We start from the raw sequence: 27,667 nt of genomic DNA, 5'->3' as shown, positions 1-27,667 counted from the left end.
CTTTAAGGCTATTTCCCTTCCCCCACTTTTGCTGTGTGCATCATGGAAACAACTTATACTTCCCTCAAGGTGTCTGGTGGTTTCATCTCCCTCACCTATGTTTCATTCTTTGTACACCTCATCGCCTCTGCCCTTTCCCCCTTTCTCCACCTGCAGAAGCCCTACCTAATCTTCATGACCCAGTCCAGATGCCTTACCCTCGGGGGTCTTTCTTCACCAAAACCATCCTCTCCTCCAGCAAGATGGATGGAACTTTCCTTTGAACCATCTTGGACCTCCTCCAGCATGACCCTTAATCCACCTTGTGTTTCCATACCTGTCTCTTCCATTTGACTGAGAGCAACTAGAGGGCAAGGGGGTGTTTTATTTATGTTGCACTCCTGTTGCTGGGACTGGGAATGGGAATCTCGTAGGTGCTCAGTAAACTCAAAATGGACCCGCAAGGGCCTGAAAAAGCTAACACAATTCCCAAAAATGAATACAAGTGTGTCATGATCTACCGCTTCAAAATACAGTCCTTGTCTTTAAAATAAATTAAGAAACTGTTTGATCAATGTATTTTTAACAGAATTCAAAATTTCATCCTTATCCTGTAGTTAATTAATTCGTTCAATAAATATTTATTAAACAATTATTAAACACTGGCTTCTAGTGGAAACACATGTGTATAATGGTGAAGAGTCATTGGCCAGGTTCAATCAACCCGGCTGTTTCCTACATACTTGTCTTTACTTCCTTCCTTGATTTCCTACCCAGATACCAGGCTAAGCATTTACTCATTTAATCTTCACAATCGCTCTATGAAGTGGTTACTATGACTCTCTTCAGTTTATGCTTAAGACAAATGAGGCTTAGAGAAGTCTCATAGGCTGTGATGAGTTAGGAAATGGTAAATTCAGGACCTGTATTAGGGCTGGGTCTCCATGGCTACACATTTAACCATGATTCCTTCCATCAATCTGTCCTTCAACAAATATTTATTGAGCCCTTCCTAAAGCCACCTGTAAATGCATGGTCATGGCCTAGGTTCTGAGATAACAGATAAGATGGGTCTTATTATCCCATTGGCAGAACAAGTTGATGATGAACCACAGTGAGTCATGGGTAAAAATTTAGAGAAGACTTCCTTTCTCAGCAGAAAAATCATGGTCTTGGTAGTAGGTACAGTTTGATGGAGACTTTTGACAGGCTGATTGTAATATTCTCATAGTCTTTCTTGACACCTACTGCTCTGTACTTTAGTTGGCTTTCAGTTTTTGGTGTGTTTTTCTTAATCATCTTAACCATTTTTAAGTGTACAATTCAATAGTGTTAAGTACATTCATATTTAACCACATTAACATTCACATGTGCAACCGATATCCAAAATTCTTTTCACTCTATAAAATTAAAACTCTATACCTATTAAATAGTAACTCCTTAAACCCCCAGCCCTTGGCAACCACCATTCTACTTTCTGTCTCTATGAATTTGGCTGCTCTGGGTACTTCATATAAGTGGAATCATACAGTATTTGTCTTTTTGTGACTGGCTTATTTCACTTAGCATAATGTCCTTCGTCACTGTTCTTCTGTGTTATAGCATGTCTCAGAATTTCCTTCCTTTTGAAGGTTGAATAATATTCCGTTGTATGTATATCCACCCTATGTTTCTCCATTGATCTCTTGTTAGACATTAGTGTTGCTTCTGCTTTTTGGTGATTGTAAATAATGCTACTATGAACATAGGTGTATAAATAGCTCTTTGAGACTCTGCTTTCAATTCTTTGGGGATACATACTCAGAAATGGGGTTATTGGATCATTAGATAATTCTATTTTTAATTTTTTGAGGAACTGCAGTACTGTTTTCATAGCAACTGCACCATTGTCCATTCTCACCAACAGTGCATAAGGGTTTCAGTTTCTCCACATTCGTGCCAGCATTTGCCATTTGCTGGTTTTTTGATAACAGCCATCCTAATGGGTATGAGGTGGTCTCTCATTGTGGTTTCGACATGGTTTGTTTTGGTTTGGTTTTTTACTTACACGCGATTATGTTTGCCAAATATCAAATGAGTCTTCACCTAAGCAAAACTTTTGCACCTGTAATACCGCAGGCATTTTTGGCTTCTGTGCCTCCAGAAGGATATTACAGACTTAGGAAAGGCTTAGGAAAACAATTACAAAAATCATAATAGAATACTTTTCCTTTTGGGAGAGAATAAAACAATTGTATCTCTTTGTTTGGAAAGACAAAGGCTAAGAAGGATTGTAATCCAAGTTTATGAAATCAAGCTGGGAAGGAAAGCTCTTATGCAGTAGGAATGGAACCCCTCCCTCAACTTGAGGACAAATAAAATAAACTAGTACTTTGTGAAGGGAGTGAAACACATGAGGAATTTATTAATAAAAGTGCTAGAACCTTATGCGTGGATAACACTTTATTTTCCAAAGAACATTTGTTCTCATTATTGCATTTTATTGTCATCCCACCCAAATTGGGTGGGTAAGACAAAAATCATTATCCCAGGAGAAAACTTAATCCATGGAAAGATTAAGTAATTTAACCAACAGTCCCTGTACTTCTGGATTTGCTTTTTCCACAACTTGAGAGATGGTTCAGGTTATGCCTCTACTATAAATAGTTCGAGTTTTTAGGCAAAGTTAATGGTGGAAGACATATCTTTTTAAAAAAAATTGAAGTATAATTAATTTACAATATTCTGTTAATTTCAGGTGTACAACAAAATGATTCAGTTATACATACCTATATATCTATTTTTTCAGATTCTTTTCCCTTATAGGTTATTACAAAATACTGAGTAGAGGTCCCTGTGCTATACAGTAGGTCCTTGTTGGTTATCTATTTTATATATAGTAGTGTGTATATGTTAATCCCAAACTCCCACTTTATCCCTCTCCCAATTTCCCCTTTGGTTACCATGTCTGTTTTCTATATCTGTGAGTCTATTTCTGTTTTCTAAATAAGTTCATTTGTATCATATTTTAGATTCGACATATAAGTGATGTCATGTGGTATTTGTCTTTCTCTGTCTGACTTATTTCACTCAGTATGACAATCTCTAGGTCCATCCATGTTGCTGAAAATGGTATTGTTGCATTCTTTTTTATGACTGAGTATATTCCATTGTATACATATGTACCACATCTTCTTCTTTTAAAGTAATGCATGATTGATTTTATATTTTGTTTGTTTGTTTGTTTGTTTTTGGCCATGCTACACAGCTTTCAGGATCTTAGTTCCCCAACCAGGGATTGAACCCGCGCCCTTGGCAGTGAAAGCTCAGAGTCCTAACCAATGCACTGCCAGGGAATTCCCAATACTGCATCTTCTTGATTCAGTTGACTGTTGATGAGCACTTAGGTTGCTTTCATGTCTTGGCTATTGTAAATAGTGCTGCTATGAACACTGGGGTGCATGTATCTTTTCAAATTGCTGGGTTTTTTTAAGCTAGAAAAACACAAATGGACATGATCAACATGAAGTTTGGGATGATGGTTACCATCTGGGGAAGGAAGAGTAACCAAGAACATCAGGAGTATCCGTATTTTATTTTAAATAAAATATGTTTTATATATATATATATATATATATATGAAGCAAATATGATCAAATGTTAAGCTTTGATAAAGCTAGGAGACATTTATTCTGTTTTTCCCTGCACTTGAAATATTTTACAAATCAAAAAGAAGAAAATCACAAGTGCTTGTGGGACTCCCCTAACTTTCTGAGAGTAGAGTCAAAGAGATTAGGCTCTAAGTCTTTCCCAAATGGTCCCTGAGCACCACTCTGAGAAACAAAATAGTGAGCTGATTAGACCACTGATCTGGCTAAGTGTGACATTTCTTAAATTCTTAGGAAGTTGCACTGGTGCTAACATCTCAGTAACGCTGACCCAATGCTTCTCTTAGATCATAAGGAAAATTAAGAAACCTTAAATACATGGAAACACTTTGCCTAAAGCAGAGGTCCCAAATGGGATCTACAGTCCAGAGCTAGCCCACGGATGTGTTTTGTTTGACCAACCAGCACACTTTTTAAAATCAAGGAAACATTTTAAAAATCAGGTAATTTTACAATAAAAAAAAATTCAGATTCTGACTTTTCTTGAAAGTTCAGGGACTTCCCTGGTGGCGCAGTGGTTAAGACTCCATTCTCCCAATGCAGGGGGTCTGGGTTTGATCCCTGGTCAGATCCCACACGCATGCTGCAACTGAGAGTTTGCATGCCACAACTAAGGAGCCTGCCTGCCGCAGCTAAGATCCAGCGCAACCAAATAAAAAAATAAATTTTTTTTTTTGAAAAAAGTAAGTTCAGAAGAATGAGGGCTTATATTCCCATGAGGCAGCCATCAGTTAAATGCTTAAAGGGGAGTCGAAGCTGCCCCCATTATGTGGGGCATGTGCTCCCCAGGCCCTTACAGTCCCCACCACTCTCCACTGCTCCCCAACACTTAGGGCAAGGAGCACTTCCCCTTCTGTCATGCCCATACTGCGTGATTTTATAGTCAGGGGAAAGTTCTGTATACGCACATCTCTATCAGACGTAGGAAACTGGGAAGAGGGAAGCTCTGTGATTTTTCTTGTACCTGGCTGCCTTCCCTTGCCTACTTTCTCTGTCTAGCCCTGTAGGCATTTTTACTTCCATTCCCTTAAAAACGTAGTCTCCACTTTTAATGGCCTTTAGCTCTTTAGGGGAAAAAACAATGAGTCCGAGTGACCTGGAAACATGCCAGACAGGTTTATTATCTGCTTCTTGGTCCCTTCTTCCCCCACTTGTTTCCCTCCTCTGGTTTTAGCTGAAACATCTGGTTTTTTTCCTATCAATTCCATAGTTTTGGTAGAAAAAGGTATACCATTTGATTATGTTATTTTTTTTTCTAATGCTTTCAGAATTAAAATTTTCAATATACCAATAAAGCCGTTTTTAATATGGGAAATATCACTGTTTAAGGTTCCATACTTAACTGTTGGCATAGGAAAATAGCAGGGATGTGCTTAGTACAGGCCATTTATTTACTTAAAGCATTAGCCTTACCCCATCATAAAACAGTGGCTTCTAGAAACAACCTTGCACTTTTAATGAGTTGTGTTTGCTTGTCATTGTCACTCATCAAACCATGAATTGTTGCAATTCACATGGAGGTGTGTCACCCTATGAAGCCAAGTGTGTATGAGTGCCACATGCCTGGCACTTCCTTAAAGGCTGAGGATGATGAAATTTATTGATATTATTGAATTTCTGCTTTTATGAATTTTTCTGGATGTGATAAACAGCCTCGATAAAAATTTTGATGTTTGATAATACAAAATATTGAATAAGCAAATGCTTAGATATTTGAATCAAGAAAGGCAAAGCTTTGTTGTAAAGTTTAACATGTACGTGAAGTATTCCAAACTCTCTATGTGATTTTGGTAAAGTCATTCTGATTAGCGGGACATTTTCTCCCTCCTGACCTTTTTTTCACACATATGATTTGGGAGTAAATGAGTCGAAGCCTGTAGAATGATTTAAATTCCTGGCTGTGGCTCTGTCCAGTCCCAGCAACCCAGCACTTACCCCCTCCAAAGGACCATTGCTGGGGCCTTGATTTTTAACTCCACCAGAACTGCAAACCTAGTGGATCTTGCAAGATTCCCGAAGAGTGTCACTTCTCCTCTCCCGCTCACCGCCGAGCTAGCAGCATTCTGGTCCACAGCCGATTGCTGTCAGAGCATCCCCATCCCTGCAGGAGCGATGGCAGACATCCCCAATCCCAACCTGGAACTCTGGCGCTTGGACAGCTTTTCTTGGCAGCACCAAGACTCAGCTGTGGCCTGGACCTTCCCTGTCCTCAAGCCAGCCTAGTCAGCAGTGCCCCTGTGCCAGCTACTGGACTTAATTACGGTCACTTCATAGCATCCCTGTCAGGCTTCCACCTCAAAGGACAATTTTAAATGATAATGAAGTCAGGCTTCTTGCTTAAGAGGGCGTGGGGGACAGTGTGTGATGGGTGGAGGGGAACAGATGTCCTTAAGCCAGTGTTAACATTTTACGTCTTCAAACATAGACAAAGCAGCTGACCTCTGTCTTAGTCCCTGAGCACTGCTGTAACCAAATACCACAGACTGGGTATTTATCAGACATTTATTTCTCACAGTTCTAGAGACTGAAGAGTGTAAGATCCAAGGCTCCAGCAGATTTGGTGTCTGGTGGGGACCCATTTCCTGGTTCATAGATGGCTATCTTTTCACTGTGTCCTCACATGGAGGAAGGGGCAGGGGAGCTCTCTGAGGTCTCTTTTACGAGGGTGCTAATCCCATTCGTGAGGGCTCCACCCTCATGACCTAATCGCCTCCCAAAGCCCCCGCCTCCTACCACCATCACCTTGGGTTTTAGTTTTCAACCTATACATTTGGGAAGGATGCAGACATTCGGTCTATGGCAACCTCTGTGTTCTCACCTTAGCTTCAGAATTCAGGTGTGATTACAGAGAGGGAGATGGAAAAGGCGTGAGTAAATGAAACAGGTCAGGGCTGAGGTGATCACAGCTCATGCCAGGTGCTCAACAACCCTGCTGACTATTCTGGGGAGCTACTATTAGCTCCGCTTTACAGCTGAGAAACACAAACCAAAGAGGGTAAATGACTTGTTCAGGCTCATCTGTGACGAAAACCCAGATGTTTCCCTCCACGTCCAAATCCAGGGTTCTTTCTCTTCCCATGCTCATCCTCCTAAGCCCTGCTTTGGGAATCTTGTTATGAGTCTTCAGCCTTAAGCTTCATATCATTCCTATGAAATAATTGGTCGGATAACTAAGAATCAGCACGATTTGCAATTTAGGCACCAAAGGCCTGAAACCCAAAGAGGTGAGGAGCTTCAGCTTAAAACAAAACTGAGTCCTTCCAGCTATAGGACAAGATGTGGTCCCATCCACTACTCTCAAGCCGGAAATGCATAATTATGAGTTGTTTTTATGCATAATAGTTTTCGATCATTTCCCAATGAAAAATCAATGGTGCAATCGCAGTGGCCATAGATGAAGGGCAAGGCAGTGCTGTTGACTGACATTAATCATTGCACAGTCGTTAAGAGAGGAGAAGGAGCTTTGTGCTTACCTTGTTGAGGCACGGTGACTCAGCAGAGGGAAGAGGTATGATACCTGCGCTCCAACATCTGTATCTACGCAGGGAATCCGAGACCAGAGGCAGCATTTAACACCATTGTGACTGTCAGCTGCTGCTTCTTTTTTTTTAAAAGCATCGTTTCTTTTTTTTTTTTTAAGTCTTTTTATTGAATTTGTTACAATATTTTTTCTGTTTTATGTTTTTTGGCCACGAAGCATGGGATCTTAGTTCCCCGACCAGAGACTGCACCCACACCCACTGCATTGGAAAGTGAAGTCTTAACCACTGGACTACCAGGGAAATCCCTGACTGTCAGCTTCTGAAGGCAGACATATCTGTAGTCCACCCACCCCTACCTGGGCCCGAGCTACCGAAATCACTTCAACACATAAGAGGGCACGAGGCAGGCTTTACTGTCTGTTAGTATCTCCCCAAGAGGCCAGATGAAGCAAAATATGAGACTACAGAAAAAGACACATCCTGGCTACGCGCAGACATCACTTCTGTGGCTCAGTCTTGAGAATATCAGTGTCACAGCCAGTACTCAGCCTAGTTGGAGCTTAAGACGATGGTCTCTGAGCAGATTGCCTACCTTTGCATCTGGGCTCTGCTGCTTAGGGTCTGTGGCCCGGACACATTGTTTAACCCTTCTGCACCTCAGTTTTATAATCCCTGATATAAGAATAATAAATAACAGCACCCACTGTGGAAGGTTATTGTCAGGATTAAATGAGTTGCTGCATGGGAAGCACTTAGAAGTGGGAGTAAGTATAAAATGCATGAGAGTATCATCAGTGTTTTCTTTTCCTGTCTGCCTCTCTTACAGCCCTGGAAGTGGCCTAAGCCACTTAGATCACTTAAAATGAGGCGCCCACTGAAGTCTCTTCCAGTTCGAGGCTTCCCTGGTTCCATGTTGGGCCTCGAATACGTCTCCAAGAGTGGTCCACGGACAGGCAGTGCCAGCATCATCAGGGAGCTTGTTAGAAATGCAAATTCTTGGGTCCTTCCCTGGTCTCACTAAATCAGCATCTCAGGGTGGACCCAGAATTCTGTGATTTAAGACGCTCTCCAGGTGATTTTTAAAGTCAGAGAAGCATTGTCTCAGAATCTTTTCTTTACTGAGACACTTCAAGCCAGATACTCACATTCAGGAATGTCACAGTTGGGAACCCCGCCTGTGGAGCTGCCATGGTCACAGCACCAGCAGGGACCAAATGTCTTCATTGTTCCCTTTGATGTGAGGACCAGTTGGAAGCAGAGCATTTGGAGGGATTTTTTTTAAGTTCCTCAACACAACCAGCCCAGTTAAGAAAAGAGTGATACTTAGAATGAGAGGAGAGTCCTGGCTGGGGCAAGTCCAGAGATGATGCATGGGACTGAGTTTTAGTCCCTAGTTTGTGTATTATTTGAGCTTAGATCAGATTTGTGCTATAGTCCAAAGGAGTCTGTAAACTAGAGGTTGCAGCTTTGTGATTGGGAACTTGGAGGATGGCCTCCAGCTGCATTTTTTTTTTAAATTTTAGTCCAGTTAGGCTCATGAGGAAACTCCGAGAAGTCATTCTTTGACATGGAGAGACTATTAGGCAATAAAAATTGGTCAACAGTGTTTGCTGAGTTTTCCCAAAATTCAAGCTATTACCATAAGTAATCGCAGTAGATTTCTAAAGAGAAGAGTGGACTAAGTGAATGGACTTTGGTATCCACTTCGAACTCTCCCCACACTCCCGTGGCTCTGTTCATCTGTTTATCTCCAGAACTTTTCCCCTGTATGATCAACCAACACAAATATAAGACACAATATTTCTAAAACGCACTTCTTCGATCTTCTATAGGGCATATTTCTTGTTAGTTACTTCTTGAGTAACAGTGAAGCCATTCCTTTCCCAGCTTTCTTCCCAGGCTGAAAACTGTAATGTATTAGTCAACTCACAGCCTTCTGATGCATTACAATATCTCTTGGTTCTGCTTCTTAAGAGTCACTCTATTTTAGAGGCATAACCCAGTTCAAGTTCTTATCACCCCATGGCCTGGGGGGTTCAGCAACCTCTTGGCCATGTCCTTGGTGGACTAGCCTGTTCCTGCACCACCACCCCCCACTCCCCCGCAGCGCACATACCTCCACTGCCAGGGCAACAGCTCTCAAAGACTTTTTTCCTATCATGTCCTTCATGCCTTTGGCAAAGAACTTACTCTGCCGTCATTTTGTCTATTCTGTCAAATCCGAATCTCTCTGCCCAGCCTCCAAGCTATTTGCTAGCTCTGCTTTCCCATTTCATCAAGAGAAGTCTTCATATTCATTTTCATTCCAGAAAACCCATGTGCCATTTTCATCACTCCACTTACTTCTTCCCACCTTCAGCATACCCTGCATACCACCCTCCCCATGCCACCCACAATAAACTTTGCCCATCCCATGTTTTTCTTCCTCCTTTCCTTCCATTTGTCCTCATCTCCTGTGACAGAGCTCTTATTAAACATCGCCTTCAGTCTCCACTGTCTTTATATATCCTGCTGCTGCTATATCCGCACTCACGTCTACCTTGCTTTGCAAATATCCCCCCATGTTCATATGTAAGTTCTCATCTAGATAGTTTACTACTGATGATCAGAGGCAGCAGAGAATTTTTTGTTTCTTTTGTTAATGCTGCGCTTGGGGGGACCAGTCCAGAGAGTCGAGGTCAATAGAATGAACGCTAAACATGAAGTGGGCGCTCACCACGTGTTACTCACTGACGGCAAACTGGTTGCTTGATCTCCTGAAGACAACCAGGGGAGAAAAAGCAGTCAGGAATCCTCCTAACTGAAGCGTATTTTAGAGAGCTCTAAGGAGACCAAATTAGAAACCGTCTTTTCTGTTTTCATGTGAATGGTAAGAGCTCATATGTGAAAAAAAATCAGGCTAACTGTGGCTTTTTGGATGGCTGCGTGCTTCTCTTCTGCCCTGAATGCTTGCCTGGCTTGCATTACGATTTCCTTCCCTGCTGGAAAACTACATAGACTTTCTCCCTTTCTTTGGAAGAAGCAGGACCTGTTGGAAATGTGAGGCTCCAGGATTGAAATGCAATGGGCTTGGCTGTAGTGCTCTGTAGTGCATTTCTTGACAAGTCCTGAAAAGACTATTGAATTCTGGCCCGAGGTTTTTTTTCCTCTGCAGTATTTGGATGGGTTTCAGCTGCCATGTTTGGCTGGATAGAGTAATCGAAATAGATTTTTTTTTCTTCCTCAGCAATCTTATGTACAATTTCAACCTTTACAGTTCAAATGGCATATTTTACTACTATGCAAATACTTTTGAGTGCAATAGAATCATCGCTCTTTCATAAGCAAACAACCCATCTTTTTAAATTACATGGAAACAGGGGCTTCCCTGGTGGTCCAGTGGGTAAGACTCCTCCCTCCCAATGCAGGGGGCCTGGGTTTGATCCCTGGTCAGGGAACTAGATATCACATGCTGCAACTAAGAGTTCACATGCTGCAGCTAAAGATTCCGCATGCCGCAATGAAGATCCTTCATGCCGCAACTAAGACCTGGCACAGCCAAAATAAGTAAATATTAAAAATATTTTAAAATAAGAATAAAACTACATGGAAAGAGATGAAAATAAAAACTGATTGTGCTATCCTGGTAGGAAAACTGGCAGGTAAGTGGTGAGTTTTCTAGAGGATACTAAGCTACATTGAAGATCTTTTTTTTTTTTTTTAATTAAACACAGGCATTTTGGAAGGACTTTTACTTGATTGAATATCAATTCCCTCTTTTATTTCATATGATGAAAACACTCCATCTCATCATCTCTGCAGTGTTGGTAGCATGGTGTGAGTGAGGTGAGCTAGGAGTTCTGATGCTCTGTTTGATACTCTCTGAAATCTTCAAAGGGCTTCTGGCCTTTGAATCTGCTTCATCTCTAAAGTTCTAGCTTTAATGATCAGATTAGCCTGCTTTTTTTTTTCTTTGTGATTAAAGAGGGGAGAAGCTGAAATGTGTTTTCATTCTGCGAAATACTTGAGATGGTAGAATCCCAAATGTTGCATTTTTTTCTGGGAATGACAGCTAGTCATGTGATAGCCTCCTTCAAGACCAGGGAGGGAAATTAACAAGTAAAGGGAACAGAGTCTCTGAGTGACGTGACATCAGGGGGTGATCGTGCCGTGCTGTCTGCTAACAGTGCTGGTGTTGTGCTTTTCAGGGTCCCTGCAAGTCATGAACAAAACCAGAAAGATTATGGAGCGTGGGGGGGCCACCTTCACCAACGCCTTCGTGACGACGCCCATGTGCTGCCCCTCCCGCTCCTCCATGCTCACGGGCAAGTACGTGCACAACCATAACATCTACACCAACAACGAGAACTGCTCTTCCCCCTCCTGGCAGGCAGTGCACGAGCCTCGGACTTTTGCTGTCTATCTGAACAGCACCGGCTACAGAACAGGTAAAGGGAGAGCTTCTAGCCCGTGAACCTCTGGTATCACATCTCAGGAAAATGTACAGTGTCGTGAAACATGTGAAGTTCTAATCAGTCCCTAAATGGAATGAGTCTAGGCTTGACTCTCTCAGCATCCTCCCCGTCCCTTTCTTTTCCCTCTGATGAATGTCCCGCAAGAGATCCCTTAGAGAAAAATCAGAATGATTCTCAGTGGACACGTTAAGAAAGGGTTGTCCCCGTCAGAGCACCCAGCAATTGTAGTGTTCCAGGAGAACCTGCGGCAGAGGAGTTTTCATCCCATGAACCCGCTTACCTCAGCCTCCCAAATCTCCAGACACCCTGGAGCAGCTGGAGCCTTGCCTTAGTTGTTTGCAAATTCTTGCCGATTGGGTCAGTGGGAAATCATCAAGTGCTTTGAAATTGCTTAGCACCTGCCTCGGGATCACGGGTGCAATAGATTAGCAAATTTATTTCTTGAATTCATGAATAGCTGAATGAAATAATCCAATGAGGTGTGCCTTACTTATTCATCTATTTACTTAATTAATGGGATGGGGAGTTTCTTTAGCTTAGTTGTAGTTACTTTTAGATCTCAAATGTTCACCCTCACCTTCCAGAAAAGGAGGTCATCCCAATTGCTACACCTTTTAGCATTGTTTAACCTACAGAGATGAGCAGTTTGGTTAGCTGGTCTCTTGAAAATTGGAGACCTCCTTCCAGAGAAGTCCTGACCATCATGCCAGTTTTTCTAAGAAAGAAGCAAGGCTCCTTCCTGTAAAGTTGTCCCCAAAGTCTTTATTCCCCCAGCATTTATATGCTCTCCTTGGGTTTTCTGAGCATTTCTTCATGAAAGGAAACAAAGATATTGATTGCGGGGCTGTAATGAAAAATAGTTTTTTCAGAACCAACTAGACTTATTCCTAAGAATTAAGGGTGTCATCATTAAAGCTTATTAGAAATGATTTTCAGGTCTACAGATTCTCTGTTCTAAAGTTTTAAGAGGAAGGATTTCAGATAAATGTATTCTCTCAGATCTTTTTTAAAAATGCAATTAATCTTTCCCACTGGACTTGGGAAATATGTGGCCATTTGCTTCTTTGCAGAGTGCCTTGTGGGCACTTAACACTTGTTATCTGTGGGTGAAAATATTGATCATGGATATGATAGCATTGTCATCCACAGGCATCTCAAGATCTCCACTCGCAGAAGAAACTCCTCCCATAAACCTCAAGGGTGTTTGCTTACGCTTCAGAAAGAAACTAGGTTACTCGGAGTGCCGTATCCTGAGTGTGTTTTCCCACATAAGTGATTTAAATTTATAGCACCTTTCATCGGAGAGCTCTAACATAATTTGCAAATCTATCAAACATCCCTGTAGGGTTCAAAAACAGCAAATGAACTTGGCTCCATTTGACAACTGATATGGGGATTTCAAATATTGTGTGACCAGCTCAGGAGCAAAATCAGAAATGGTCCCCTGATGTCTGGTTCCTGATTTTGACCACCAAATTGTGTTTTGTTCATGGGAAGCATTGTATGAAATCAGTGCCTTTCAACTCCCAGGCTGCCTATAATTTAATTCCTAGTAGCAGACATAGAGAGACAGAGAGAGTTGGAACTTAGGGAGTTAGAACTCTTACCATATCCAGACCAGTGTGGACAGTGTCCATCCCAGGAAATGGAGATGCAGGTGTCACAGAGAACCCTGCCCAGAGCTTAGAACTATCCATTAGGACTTGCTAATTTGTTTCAGGGCTAAATCAAGAAAGGGCAAAAAGAAGATAATAAGTTCTGGAGAGACAGTGAACAGTGGTGTGGCTATAGTTGACAGTATCCTATTGTGTACTTGAAACTTGCTAAGAGGCTAGATCTTGCGTGTTCTCACCACAAAGAAAAAAATATGGAAACTAGCAAAGATGTGAAGTGATGGATCTGTTGATTGGCTTGGTGGTGGTTAATATTTCACAATGTTTGTGTATGGCGGGCCATCAGGTTGTAAAACTTACAATTTTTGATTGTCAATTATACATCAGTAAAACTGGGTAGCAGGTAAGAAAGGGGGGAAAAGGGAACCTGCTGTTTGACTCTTGCTTCCTCTGTACCAGGCACTTTAGCTAAGTTTTCTCACCTAATTCTTCCGGCAACTTTGAAAGGATTTGCGCATATTGCCAGTGAAGAGGCAGAGGTCACAAGCTAGTCAGTGACAGACTGAATCCAGCACACCTGACTCCCAGCGTCTCTCCTCTTCCTATCATTATCTCACTTCTTTACATACGTTTCTATTGTGCCTCATTCCAGAGTACCTGACAGAGACACAAAAAACATAATAGGATACAGAGCAATAAGGACCCTGTCAAATGGAAACGAAGGGTAGAACCAGTTAAAATCAAGGCAAAGGTTAATATAGAAACTGCAGACACACCACGGGGTTGTAGAGAGAGGCGGCCTATTTGGAACTAAACTTCCACATGGCAAAAGCAAAAATGGAAATGCCATCCATTACAAAGTTCACTGGGTCACCAAGAGAAAACAAACCAGTGGCTTCTAAGAAGTGGAGTGTATTCTGATACTTGTTTCAGTTATCCTATGCTTTGTCCATCCTGCAAGAGCTTGCATAAAACTCAGAGATAATTTAGTTCAATTCCCTTATTCTCAGATGAACAAATTTAGACCCACAAGATTAAGGTGACTTGCTGAAGTGACGTATCTGATGTTCTAACAGGAAGAGCAGGCAATAGGACCTTGGTCTTCAGGGCGCTTTCCAGTGTGCTACCCTAATCTTATGGGTTAAGGCTAGGATGAAACTGCAGACCATCAGGCTTTCCTGAGGTCAACTGTCCGTCCTTTGGTGCAGCCCATTGGGCCTGCTTCAGTCAGTTGTCTGCTTCAGGGAGAGGAGATTTGCTGCTGGAAACTAATTCAGATTCTGAAGCCAGCCTTCTTCCCAGGGGTCTAAACACTTAGGTAATAATGGAATTTATAGTGAGTCATCCTATAAAGCAAAAGGAATTCTTTAAGGGAAACAGGACTTTTCCAAACACTTAGGAGTCTTCCAAACACTCAGCTAGGAATAGAAAATGGATGATATACACTCAGGAAAATAAATTTTGATGTGCTCATTAGTAAATCGGAGAAGTTAGAAATTGGAAGACTAAAATGGCAGAGTGATAATGAGCTACATAATTTAAATTCATCTTTGATGGGAAAATATTGACGTGTCTCAGACGATTAGGAAGTAAAGATGTCTCTGTGACAATAATTATCGATCCAACCAGGGACAGAGACCCATTTGAAAATCCACAGATAAGCACCTCAGGATGACAGATATCTTAGGAAATCAAGAGAATTGGTGAGTAGGTATTAAACCAGCATAATTATTTATAAGCCACTAAACTAGTGGGGGGAAAAGCCAATATATAAAGATTTTATTGTTTTCCTAATAATGAATACATTATTTGGAAACTTTAGCTGAGAACCTAAGAAAAATAATGACGGAAACTGAACCATGTATTATACGTAAATATCCATCTGGAGGAAAGCGCAAAGCAGCAATCAGTTTTGTGAAGAACAACTCGGGGAAGACAAATTGCTAAGAGGCTTATTTTGAGAAGTATCCAGGATACATGGCTTTAAATGAATTGAATTGATCCAATATTGTATTTACTGTTGTATGACATGATTTTTCTTTTTCAGAACCGAGGCATATTTTTGGACTGGCTATAACCTAAATTTTTCTAACTTTACTCATGGAAAATATGACTCTACAACAGCTTGAATGTTTAGGAAGGGAAAATACAGTAATGTGTCTATTGCATTTTATGTTCTAATATAGTGGGAATGATATTGGATTATCTATCATAAAAAGGAAAATTCTGCCTATCTGCTCAAAAAATTTTTAGTTTAAATTTCTTGTGCGGGTATAGACATGAATGTAAAACCTGGCATAAATTTTAAGGTAAGAGTAATAATCCATGTTTGAGAGACAGCATCAAGTGTTAGAAAAAAACCCTGCACCGAATGGTGGAGAGCTGCAGTCACGTCCTTGCTCTGCCTTGAACTTGTTTTGAGAACTTGTCGAGGCCAGTTTTCCAACCTATATAATGCAGAAATATTTTCCCATCCAAAATTATTATATATGGTAATTTTATTATAATCACTGTAATCATATTGATTACTTTAAAAATGGTAGTGTTCAAATCATACTCATAACACAGGATATGTAAGATCACATGAATTAAATTTTAGGCATCCTAATTCTACTTCACATCACTGGGGTGGAAGGGCCAATATTTAATAATGACCTGCAATAAAAATTTTTTTGTAAATAATTATTTTCGTAACAAAACAACGTAGACAGTTTAATCAATTTTCTGGTTTCGTGTCTTCTTACGTTACAAAATTCATTTATGTTACTTATATTTATTAAGTGCATTTATTTATTCTCTGAGATTTTTTGTAATGTAGCGTTCACTACAAGTAAGACAAACTAATATTCTCATTTTTATGAATTATGGTATTATTGATTCTTGATAAGTATGCAAACATAAGCTATAGCATACTATGCTATTCATTGAGCCACACTATGCTTAGAACTATACTAGACATTGGCATATGAAGAGATATAAAGTAAGATTCCTGTCTTCGCTAGACTTGTAAGTAAGTAGATTGTAATCTAGTTGGGGAAACAGACTCATGTGTACGAGGTGACATAAGAGTAAATCATAATTTTAAATTAGTTCAAAATTATGTAAATTTTTAGTTACTACCAGTGAAATCCTGCTACCCCAAATCTAATAATTATATGGAATAAAAGCTCAGTTTTTTTTTTGGCTGTGCCGCGGGCCATGCAGGATCTTGGTTCCCTGACCAGGGATAGAATCTTAAACTGCAGTGGAAGTGCAGAGTCTTAACTGCTGGACCACCAGGGAAGTCCCTAAAAGCTCAATTAGTATATCATTTGTTATATTAAATAAGATTTGACTTCTCTACAGCATCAGAAACCTTTTGTATAGGTAGTTACTATTGCCGACCTAAAAATAAATGCTTTTGCCTCAAATAGTTCAAGGAAATTTTTCTAAGTATCATGTGACAGGTAGTCCTGGACAGAAGTACCATGGCCTGAAGTCAATAATCATTACCATCAGGTCTTTCTGATCTTTCTCTCTGTCACCCAACCCCCCCTTCCAGCTTCTTAAACAACTGAGAAGGGAAGTGTTTAATGGCCCAGAGAAGAGAATGATATAGGAGGAGGGATAGATGGTGTGTTAGTGACATACCCAGACATTGGCTGAGTTGAATTGCCAATGCCAAAGCATAGAAAAAAAACTTCGAACCACATGCGCTATAATGGCAATACAGGTGAGAAAATGAAGTTCGCCTTAGGGAGAGAGAAAGAGATTTTATACATCTGGAGGAAAATAATTAGAAGCCCAGATAATCAATTGCAGAGCGATGCCAGGAAGCGTAATGTTGGAAGAGGCCAGGGGTGATTACCAATAAGCCTCGGTCTTGGGAGGCATCAAGAAAAGCTGAGTAGCTTGAAGCTGACAACATTGGGTGCTGCCGCATGACGCACGAGGTCCTGGTCTCTCTTAGAACCAGTGTGCTGGGTGAGGGCACATCTGGAACACTGAGTACAGTTTTTACACCCCATTAACACAACGACACCGAAAACCTGGAGGGAGTTCTGAAGCACATAACAAGGACTATTAAGAGACTTAAAGGGATAGTTTATAAGGGGAAGATTAAGAGAAAGGGCGATAGCCATGGCAATGGGTAGAAAACAGTCCTAAATAATCTAATGAGTAAAACAACGAGGGAAGGGCAGGAATGACTTGGCGTGGCTTCCCGGAGAGGAAAAAAAAGAAACAGAACAAAACTAAAAGTGGCAGGAAAAAAAAATCTAAAAACCAATTAAGCAGGAAAATATCAGCCAATTTGGAGAGAATTTTTTGCCACAAAGTAAATCACATTGGGGAAGAAAACTATGTAACCTCTTAAGCGATGTTTTCAGAAGCGCAAGTGCACTGCAGGAGGGTAAATTATTATTTTAAATTATTATTTAAAATCAGAACACAGAGTGGAAAGACCAATGATCATGGCCATGGTAATCTACTAGCAGGGGCAACACTTAATAAGCCCTTGTTATGTGCCCGGTACCGTTTTCCGTGCCTTACATATGTAATAATTCATTTTAGTCCTCATAACAATCCTACCACTATTATTATTATCATCTTCGTGGTTTTCCAGAAGGGAAATCGGAGGTAGAGAGAGGTTAAGTAACTTGTCTCAGACGTAGAGCTAGCAAATAACAGTCAGGATTGGAACCCAGGCAGGCTGGCTCCAGGTTTTATACTCCAAACCACTATGATCTTTTACAAAAAGAGACAAAAGTGGGGAAAAAAAAAAAAAAAAAAACCCTGGGGATGAGGAGCAGGCCAGGGGAAAGAGCTGGGCTCGAGGTTATTAAGTGAAAGGCTTCTGGAAACAGTCCCGTTCTGAAGTCATGCTGGTGGGGTGTGGCCTTGGTCCTCCGCCTGTGACTCTGAAGTCACGTTGCCTTTTGTAGGAAAGGAAAACCATCCTGTGGTTCTATGTGAGAAGGTGGTTAGTCTCTGAAGACGAGAACCCCTCATTAGGAGAATTTCTACTGCTCGTAGCCAGAGGGAAACCTGAGTCATAGCTGACATGAGAAACCTCTGACACTTTGTCCCACACCCGTCCATCTGCTCAGGGGTCCTGGCAGAATCCTCAAGCAGTGGGTCTTTAGCCAATTGACCACCTGATTGGTTCACTCATTTGCAGATTCAACATATAAACATTCATTCAACAAAGAGACAAACATTGCTGTGTTTCTCAGACTTGAGTCAACTCTTGAAAGAAAATAAATCCAAGGAGAGGTATCCACTTTTGCAACTCTGAAGCTCAGTCGGCTTTTTAAAAAAACATAACTCAGTTGAAAACACAAAATTTAACAAGTCCAGAACTTGCAGAGTCCCCAGAATACATGGGGGTCCATGGATGCCAGTATGAGAAACAACAGTTAATGCAGCCCCTAGACTACGTGCAGGGATAGGGGGAAGGTGGTCCACAGATAAGGTCAAGACAGTGTTGGTCCTCAAAAGCCTTACAGTTGAAGCGAGATTAGACCTATACATGAACATAACTATGCCACAAGGAAGAAAGAGAAGACGGCGTCAGAGCCAGAGATAAAGTGCTGTGGGATCGGGGCAAAGACTGGGAGTGAGAAGCCATCTGCTCTGGCCTGATTCATAGAGAGGGAGGCAGACAGTGAAGCACAGGCAGAGGTAGAGAGGTGGAAACCAGACGAGTAGAGGCAACACGTTCGCTGGAGAGAGGGAGGATTCACAGAGACGTGCAAGATGGGGTTGCAAAGAGAGGGATTTTCTCCAGAGACAAGGAAGGCCTTGGATGGCAACCTATCAAACTCAATGTGATTCTGCAGGCGAGGAGGGGCCATCCAAGATCGTGAGAAGGTGATGTGACCTGAGCTGGTCTTCAGGAAGCTGGTGGTGAGAGTGGAAGGACCCTGGAGCCTGCGTAGGAAAGCCAGTCAGGAGAGTGTGGGCCCCCATGAGGGGTGTCAAGTAATCAGAGAAAGAGGGACGGGTCCCAGGGCTCTGACCCCACTGACACCTTCAGGCAGGGGCCGCTGCACAGCAAGGAGAGTGAAGGGGCAGTTGAGGCAGAGAAGGCGCTGGACGGCCCCACCTGTGAGGGATGATGCCACTTCGAGAATTAAAAGATATCTAGAGAAGTACATCTGGAAGGGGAAATTATTCGTTCTCTTCTGGATGATCGGATTAAGGAGCAGGGAAAACATTCAGGTGGAGATATTCTACAGGTAGGTATATATCAAAGGTGAAAGCAAGCTAAACAGAGATCCCATGAAGAACCAGAAATGAAATGTGTTGAATAAGTTTGAGATTCAGAAATGTGTATTTTAAGAGCAATACCGATCAAGTGCCTGGGTTCCAGGATTCGGGTTCATCGTTCCAAGCTAGTCATCCAAGAACTATCTTTCTTTGTGTCTATAAGTGGAAGCATTGGTAAAACCTGCTTCATGAAGCCAGAGTGTGGCTTTGACATGGAAGGCATCTAGCTGACCTTGGACATGGCCTCTCCCTAAAACAGAAGATTGAAACCTTCTAAAATTTAGAAAAATTACAACTTGCTTGAGTGTGTCTGTATAGATACAGATGTGTATAAATATATAATTATTCACAATCACACATGTACACACATACATGTACCTAGATATACACATCTATAACAAAATTTTCCTGGTCCTTCCTAGTTGCCGGGAAAGCTATGTGTGTGGCTAATGGGGTGACCAAACATCCAGGTTTACCCCAAATAGTGCCTGTCCTCTGGGTGTAATTACATTGATTTCAAAGAGTACCCCCTTTCTCTCTCAAAAGTGTGCCAAGAATACATTTATGGCCACCCTTCTGGTAGTTAGAATTCGAGATCTAACCCATTTTGACCCCCAGATCCCAACCTCCCTTGCTTTCCCCTTCACCCCTCTCCTATTGCAGAGGACAAATTTGCAGTTTGCTTTCTTAAAAGGATCAGTAAGCCTTGTTGCACAGTGGCCTTTCTCGGGTGTGACCATGCCAAAGTTGCAAATGCGAAGTCCTTCCAGTGGCCTTTTCCGTGCGCCGTGGAGTTTTTGTGGCGCATATACTTCTATTTTACTGTAATTCTATGAAAATTAGTCATCTAGGTTGTAATTCCATGTTGCTACAATTTTTGATTGTCAGTAAGAGACGTCTGTAAAATACACACAATACAAACACCGATGACGTAAAATATGTGTGACATTAAAAACCCTGACCATGTCCCATGAAAATGGAGTTTACTACGGTACCTTGGCTGGGAAAATGTGTACTGTCCTGATAGGCAAAAACAAAGACAAGTTTTTCAACAGTGTTTTGGTAATTCACAACCCTCTCAGTAAGTTAGAAAACTTTTTATCACAAAGACAACGTTCAGTATTCCAAATCTCATGCTAGCTACTTCTCTGATTGTTATATCAACTTCACAAAAAGGTACATTCTGCTTTTATCCCAGTAGAACTGCAAAAAAATACATGTACTCAGAGTCACATGATCATGATGGTGATTTTATTGAACTATAATCCATGTACTTGGGAGCTACTTTTATTTATTCAAAAGGAAAATGTACGTGTGTCACCTTGCTAAAGGATCAGAGTATCACACAAATGTTATTTTGGCATCCAGTGTTACCAGGTGAACTTTTGTTTCAAGTCATAATTCCATACTGATGCATATAGTTATGATTAATCATTTAATATGAGAAAACAATCCTTTTTTTCCCATTGCAGCTTTTTTTGGAAAATACCTCAATGAATATAATGGCAGCTACATCCCTCCTGGGTGGCGAGAATGGCTTGGATTAATCAAGAATTCTCGTTTCTATAATTACACTGTTTGTCACAATGGCATCAAAGAAAAGCATGGATTTGATTATGCGAAGGTAATTTTCAGGCACTTTTACGCTGCGTCAGTTCACTTTGTGCATAATAGGGGAAAACCATTTTCAGTGTGTTAGCCTATCCACTAGATTGGCTTTCTACATTCTCACAGTATTAGAATGAGAAATTGTAAGGTAATTTTAAACTCCAGGCAAGAAAAAGGCTCTCAAGGAACACTGACTTTGGATAGTGATTTTCTTCCCCTCATTAGGATGAAAGGCAATCAGCCTCTGATGAAAGTATTATCAAAAAAATCATAGATGCCTCCGCTCTGTCTTGTGATAATTTTTGGTTTTTTCCTCCTCTGGAGGACTTGTCCACATAATCAAATGTTCATCTTGTACTGTTTTGCATTTCATTGGGGCGAAAATGTATTCTGTCTGTGGCTTCCAATTTAGATGTAAGAATAAGAGCAGACAAGCGCAATATACAAAAGTTGGGAAACCACATTCTTTGCTTTTACTCCTATCTGACAGCACTTTGATACTGACAAGAACACCTGCCCCGTGGCAGCCAGAGCCCACAAAATCTGTAAAGCTGTCAATCCTAGGCTCTCCAGATCAGTTCATAGAAAATGAAATGGACATGCCCCACAGTTCAGTCCTAGGATTTCCAAATCAGGTCATAGAAAATGAAAATGGACATGTCCCACAGTTCCCTAACAAATGGTTTCCAGATTAGACTTTTAAAAATCACACAGCTTTTGTGATTACCAGCTTAAAATAAAACTATTTCCAGATCGCAAGAGTGGAGGGGGAAATATCTTTGAATTTAGCCTGCTAATTAGCCTAAAATACCCTCTTCCCTCCCAGCCACATCCATCTCTTCCTCATTTATCTAAAAGAAGCCGAGAATCTGCTTTATCTAGCCCAGATCACTATGAAACAACCGTTGGTAGAAAGCAGATAGAGGGGACTTGATCTAATTGTGGCACATTGCTGTCCTTATGCTTGGCCTGCTTTGAGCACAAGGAACTTGGGGGGAGATAAGGTGTAAAACTCACTCTCTCATACCCTTCAGAAAACAATGCATGCAAATGAATTCACAAACATTGCTAATAGGTTTCCAAACTCATCAAAGTTGAGAGCTGGCAGGGACCTTGGAGGCAGATTTGAGCAACATCCTACAAAGTGCACTAATTGTCACTGCTCTCATTTTTTATCTGTGGGGATGCTTGTCATGCTCCTTGTTCAAGCTATTAACCTTTCTTTCCCTGTTATCCTAAGGAGAGCAAAGTAATCAAGATTCCCTCCAAAGACTAAATCAGCGTAACTTGCCCATTATCACAGCTGATTAAGTGTCAAAGACAACTGTGTCGAAAAGAATATGTATCTTTTTTTTAGGGAGGAAAGGAATGAAACAGACACTCCCATGGAAGAAGGTGATATCCTGTGGACTTGTCCTAACAATGACATGTGACACAGATTTGGTCCCTTGGGCACTGCTTTTGCAGCTGTTCTGGTCCTTGAATCTACATGCGATTAGTCATGCCTAGAAGCCTCTGTGCACATTGCCTGGGCACTTTCTGAATAAACTTTATACTGGAGTTCCGGGCCAATGATACACACTTAGAGGAAGCAGGTGTTTTAAGTTTTCATCTTTTCTTTTTTATTCCATTTCTTCCCCTCCTTCCCCTTGTAGTCTTGCATCAGCCCCTTGGACTGCGGGTTAAGGCATTTTATGAACAAGCCAGGCTCTAATCCCAGCAGCTGGATCATTTTAGTTGTGCAATTAACAGAGTATAATCTGCAGGAAATCAACTGCTCCCCATATTGAGTGTTTCAAATAAATTAATTGATAAAATGTTGCCACTTTTCCCTGTGCACCCAGATTTTGGCCACGACTTTCATTAGCAATTATTGTGTAATTCTCACAGGTGAATTTTTAATTTAAGGAAAAGATCTTTTGTTTGTGCCTTTATGCATGTGTGTGTATGCATGTGTGTGTATGTGTGTGTTCTGCAACTGTGAATTTGTAGTGGGCGTGGGTGTTTCCTGCCCTTGAAGTAATTAAATTTTTTTGTCAACGAATTACATCAGCGAAACCTGAGAATGAAATATGTATCCGGTGTTTCACGTGCTCAAGTATTTGTATTGCCAGGTCTGATCATTATCTTGGGCAAACAGGACTTGACTCTTTTTTTTTCTTCTTCTAATTGCTAAATTGTATATTACTTTAAAAAAAAAAAAAAATGCACGTTACCGCGCTAGCAACCCTAGAAAGTAACGGGCAACTGTTTTTCTCTGTTTCCGGAAGATGTTTTGCTGCTTTGGGAAGTAGTTTTCCTTCCTGCTTAAGATCTTACCTCCTCATTCAGAGAGTTGCTTCTGAGGGAAAGCAGTATTCAAATGTGATCTGATGAATGTCACCTTTTGTAATTTTTGTTTTGTGTCAAATGTATGTTTCAGGACTACTTCACAGACTTAATCACTAACGAGAGCATTAATTACTTCAAAATGTCTAAGAGAATGTATCCCCATAGGCCCGTTATGATGGTGATCAGCCACGCGGCGCCGCACGGCCCCGAGGACTCGGCCCCACAGTTTTCAAAACTGTACCCCAATGCTTCCCAACACATGTGAGTAATAACCTCAGCTCTGGGACCTGCTGAACGCGGGCCCCTCCTTTGCTCTCCATCCCCCGCACCCCCTGCGCCCTGTTTCCTTCCACGCCTTCCACGCAGCCTCTCCACAAGGCGGGAACACCAGCTTCTGCCCCGAGACCATGGAACAGGCAGGCTTGTCGAGGTGATTTGATTGGGAATCCCATCAACGTGTGTCAGTGGCTAAATGAAAGGAAAGACAAGCCCGCGGGGTGACTGGGGGTGATTTTGATCAAGGGTTTTCTTCGATTGTCTTAAATAATATTCACAAATGTGATCTCATAGTAGTAATGATCAAGTGGTATGTTTCTCATAGCAGCAGACTGGCAACCCCTGGCCTGGATCTAAAAACCTGGGTGAATTTTCTGGGCACGGACTATTGCCGCCTTGCTGCAGATGTGCAATTAGAGCTGCTGCAGAGGCAGCTGGAGTGGGCTTGCCCGAGAGGCCTTCTCAGGTCACGGCTTTCAAATAACCTGATGTTTCTTTCTGAGAGGAGGGGGTGGGGAGGCGCAGAGTAGAGGGCTGATGGCACACGGGGACGGGACTGAGAGCAGAAAGCTGTAATATGCCGGTCATTCTCGCTAACCGAAGTCTGGATGCTTAAGCAGCAAAGTGATTTTGTTTTTCACTCTGTCCTTGCACTTTCTTTGTATCCATTGTAATAACGTGCAGTCTGCTATGCAGAGCAGTTGGCTGAAAGTTTGACCATCAGAGAGGTAGGGAACAGGGAACTGACATGTTTCCTTCATCACTAAACCTCCGGAATTCATTCCTAATCTGTGCTTAAATATCATCCCTTTTCATCCACACTGATTTTCTAGCTATGATCCCAGGCAGGAAAAAAAAAAAAAAAAAAGAGATTAAATGTACTTCCTTATGAAAAGAGATAAGTAACTACTGAAGGCATTCTAGTTGCTGGTCATGACGTATCCCTGGGGAATTTTTTCTTTTTCTTCTTATTTTTTTATCTTATTATACCTAATAAACTGCTGGCTCCTGGTCAGTGGTGCTTAGATGTTCTCTGTCTTATCAAGTGACTTAAAAAGATGGAAAGACAGGAACTAACAATATATATGGAGCCAGGGTGGGCGCCCTACTGAGCATGCCCAGGAAACTGGACTGTGGACGTGTTCTGACGCAGAAAATATTGTCGACAAAGAAGGTTGCCCCGGCATCTGGGGAAAACAGTCCGGATGAATCATTGTGTTTTGGAATCAAACCTGTGGGTGGATATACAGGCCTCTGAAAATCTACCTTACATATAACTACGCACCTAAATTCATGAGTGAAGCCCACGAGTGGCGAGTGGCTCTCCGTTACTGATCACTTGCAAATTTAGTAACCAACTGGTTCAGTGAAAGAAAAAAAGGTCTTTGCAGGCTTCTTCCGTGCCCTGGGATCCACCTTTCCCTTTTCTTTTGAGTCAGAAATCACTTCCTTAAAAAAGAAAGGAAGAAATCGCTTCCTTTGCTGCATTAGCAGAATCTCAGCCTAAGGTGATTTTCCACAACTGTAAACCTTGCTGGTGTTTGAGTTTGAGGACAAGGGGGTGACAAAATGTGTTTTATGGCTCCTCAGAAGTCAGCCTGCCTTTGAAGCTTCAGGGCAAGGTCCTGAGCCTACAGGAAAATCAGCTGCAGGTCAAGAGGTTCTGACAGCTCAGCAGTGTGCGCAGACAGCAGTGCAGGACCAGGGGAGTCTGCAGAGTTCTCGGGGCCTCAACAATAGCTTTAAAAAAAGAAAGAAAGAAAAGCACCTCCAGTTCCAGCAATTTACAATTCTGTTAGTTCCACAAATATTTATGAGTGCCACCTGTGACGCTGTGCAGCACAGCAGGGATATAGACACGAGGAAGACACAATTGCTAACCCTGGAGAGCCAGTGAACTAGGACAGAGGTTGGCACACAGGGGCCAAATCCAGCTTGCCACCAGTCTTTATAAATAAAGTTTTATTGAAACACAGCCATGCTCATTCAGTTAGGTATCCTCTATGGCCGCTTTTGCAATACAACAGCGGAGTTGGGTAGCTTCGGCAGATACCGTATGGCCTGCAATGCCTAAAGTATTTACTGTATGATTCTTTACAGATAAGTTTGTCCTGGTCCCCTGCTCTAGGGGGAAGACAGACAAGTATCCAAATAGCTTATCAGCAGCAGGCCCAGAAGTAAGCACTAGAGCAGGGATCCCAGAGGCTACAGAAGTTTGGAGGAGGAAGCATGCACATCTTTTAAGGGAACCAGGAGGACTTCGGGGCCCAGGAGGCAATCAAAGTGGACCGCAAAGGATGGGAAAAATTTCTGCAGCTGATACGCAGAGATTGGGTAGATGATTTCAAGAAGAGAATGTGGTGTGGAAAAGTGGTCGCCATGTAAATGAGACCATCTAAGGTGTGACCTAAGAAGTTAGGAAAGCAGTAAGGGATAAAGCTAGAAGGAGAAATTTGCAGGATATTGAGAATTTGTGTGAATTTGTCTATAACCATAAGCAGAGCATCACTGGAGGCCATTTAGTAAAGGTAAAAGGACAAAATATGTGACTTGATCATTTCCACATGCTGTTTCCATTATTCCTTTTTAGTTCAAGTGAACCACCTGTGTGCCTTACTAGTGATTCTATAAAGCTGGATCTGCACATGGCAGAGTGAGAAGTTCTCAGATCTTGAGGCAAAAAAAAAGCAAGGGTTCCTATTTCAGCTGCCCTCACAGAGCCTGTGGGCAGTTTCTTGAACCTCTCAGAACCTCCATTATCTCATCTGTAAAATGGGGGTGATTACTAGCACCTTTACATGATGTCATGAATGACAATTAAAAGAGGCCCCTCCGTGGGACTGGACCAGAAGCCACGTCATAGATGCTAATTCTCATTGATCCTTTCTATTAAGATGAACCATTTTTAAAAAAAAACAAAAAACTGTTCTTTCTGGATTGGATTTTTCTTGACCTACAAAAAGTGCTGTTTCATTTGGTTCAACTTAACGTTCGAGGGAAGCAGCCAGAGAAAGGATGAGTTGATACTTGTCCGTTGTGACTTGACAAGCCTGTTGACGACCTAAATCCCACATTGATGAGGCTCTCACACCTGGCTATTCTAAAAACACAGACAGGAGAAGCACCAGCCCAGGCTGTGTTATCTTTGCCAGGTGCAAACTGTGCCGTAGGCAAGTGCCAGTTTGGAGAACACCCTTAGCCATAAAAAATGAAAATGCATACAGTGGGTTGAGTGATTCAGCTTCTGTTTGCTGCTGAGCCTGGGGCTCTGAGCGCCTAGAATGGGGAGATCCGCTGTGTCTCCTGCAGACCTTAGAAGCTTTGAATTCTGGGCATCTTTGTTGTAAAGGTCTCCCCAGCTGCCCCTGGAGGAAAGGGCTGGAGAGAGTCCTTGTGCATCTCTTGTCATTTGAGTGACTGCCCAGGTTCACAGTTCAGTCTGCACACAAAAGGAGTGAGACGAATTGAAGACAAGCTTTCCATTGTGGCGCTCGGAGCTCCTGAATGGCTGGTTTCCTTAGCGAGAACATGAGCAGGCATTCAAGCAAAGGGATGCAGGAAGTTAAGTGCTTTGCAGAGATGTGTGGCAGGCCCCAGGAAAACGGAGCGAGAAGCTATAGGCTCGCCCCTGTGAGGGGGGATGCAAACCATGTGAACAGTTTCCTTGAGGTCACCTTCCTTGGTGGTCAAGCATTATCCAGATGCCTTTCATCCGCCTTGGGTTAGAGCTATCTGACCCCCTCAGCCTGGAGCGAATGTATCGGGTTTCCACGGCGTTGGCTGTTCCCAACAAAGGAAGGAAGCCAGTCCAATATTGAGGCTAGAGGTTATGCCAACCAGCTAAGAAGAACGGATTACCGACCACTCGGGACAGGAGACTGTTTAATCAGCTCAGCCACTCCTGGCCTCTGAGAGATCTGAGGATTGAGCCTCCGTCATGATAATACTTGTAATCGTCCTTATCATAGAGCCCTTCACTGTGGCTGCGATCCTACTGCACTTTCCAGTAAATTCTCTCCCCTGTATCC

General features: G+C 42.0%; 1 protein-coding gene across 5 annotated transcripts in view; it reads left to right on the top strand.

The window, feature by feature from the left end:
• Nucleotides 1-27,667, top strand: part of SULF1 (sulfatase 1) — a 161,739-nt gene that overhangs the window by 88,493 nt on the left and 45,579 nt on the right. For 4 of the 5 annotated variants that reach the window (XM_057735088.1, XM_057735085.1, XM_057735086.1 and 1 more), the window contains exons 5-7: nt 11,296-11,535; nt 20,897-21,048; nt 23,455-23,624. In XM_057735088.1, coding sequence (XP_057591071.1) covers nt 11,296-11,535; nt 20,897-21,048; nt 23,455-23,624 — 562 coding nt within the window. Of the gene's footprint in view, nt 1-11,295; nt 11,536-20,896; nt 21,049-23,454; nt 23,625-27,667 lie in introns of those variants that run through there. The other variant, XM_057735087.1, reaches the window with a different exon arrangement.

This window comes from Hippopotamus amphibius, chromosome 5 (assembly GCF_030028045.1).
Source record: "Hippopotamus amphibius kiboko isolate mHipAmp2 chromosome 5, mHipAmp2.hap2, whole genome shotgun sequence".
Classification (NCBI taxonomy): domain Eukaryota; kingdom Metazoa; phylum Chordata; class Mammalia; order Artiodactyla; family Hippopotamidae; genus Hippopotamus; species Hippopotamus amphibius.
Note: the sequence above shows the minus strand (reverse complement) of the source record. Positions and strands in the feature narration are given on the sequence as shown.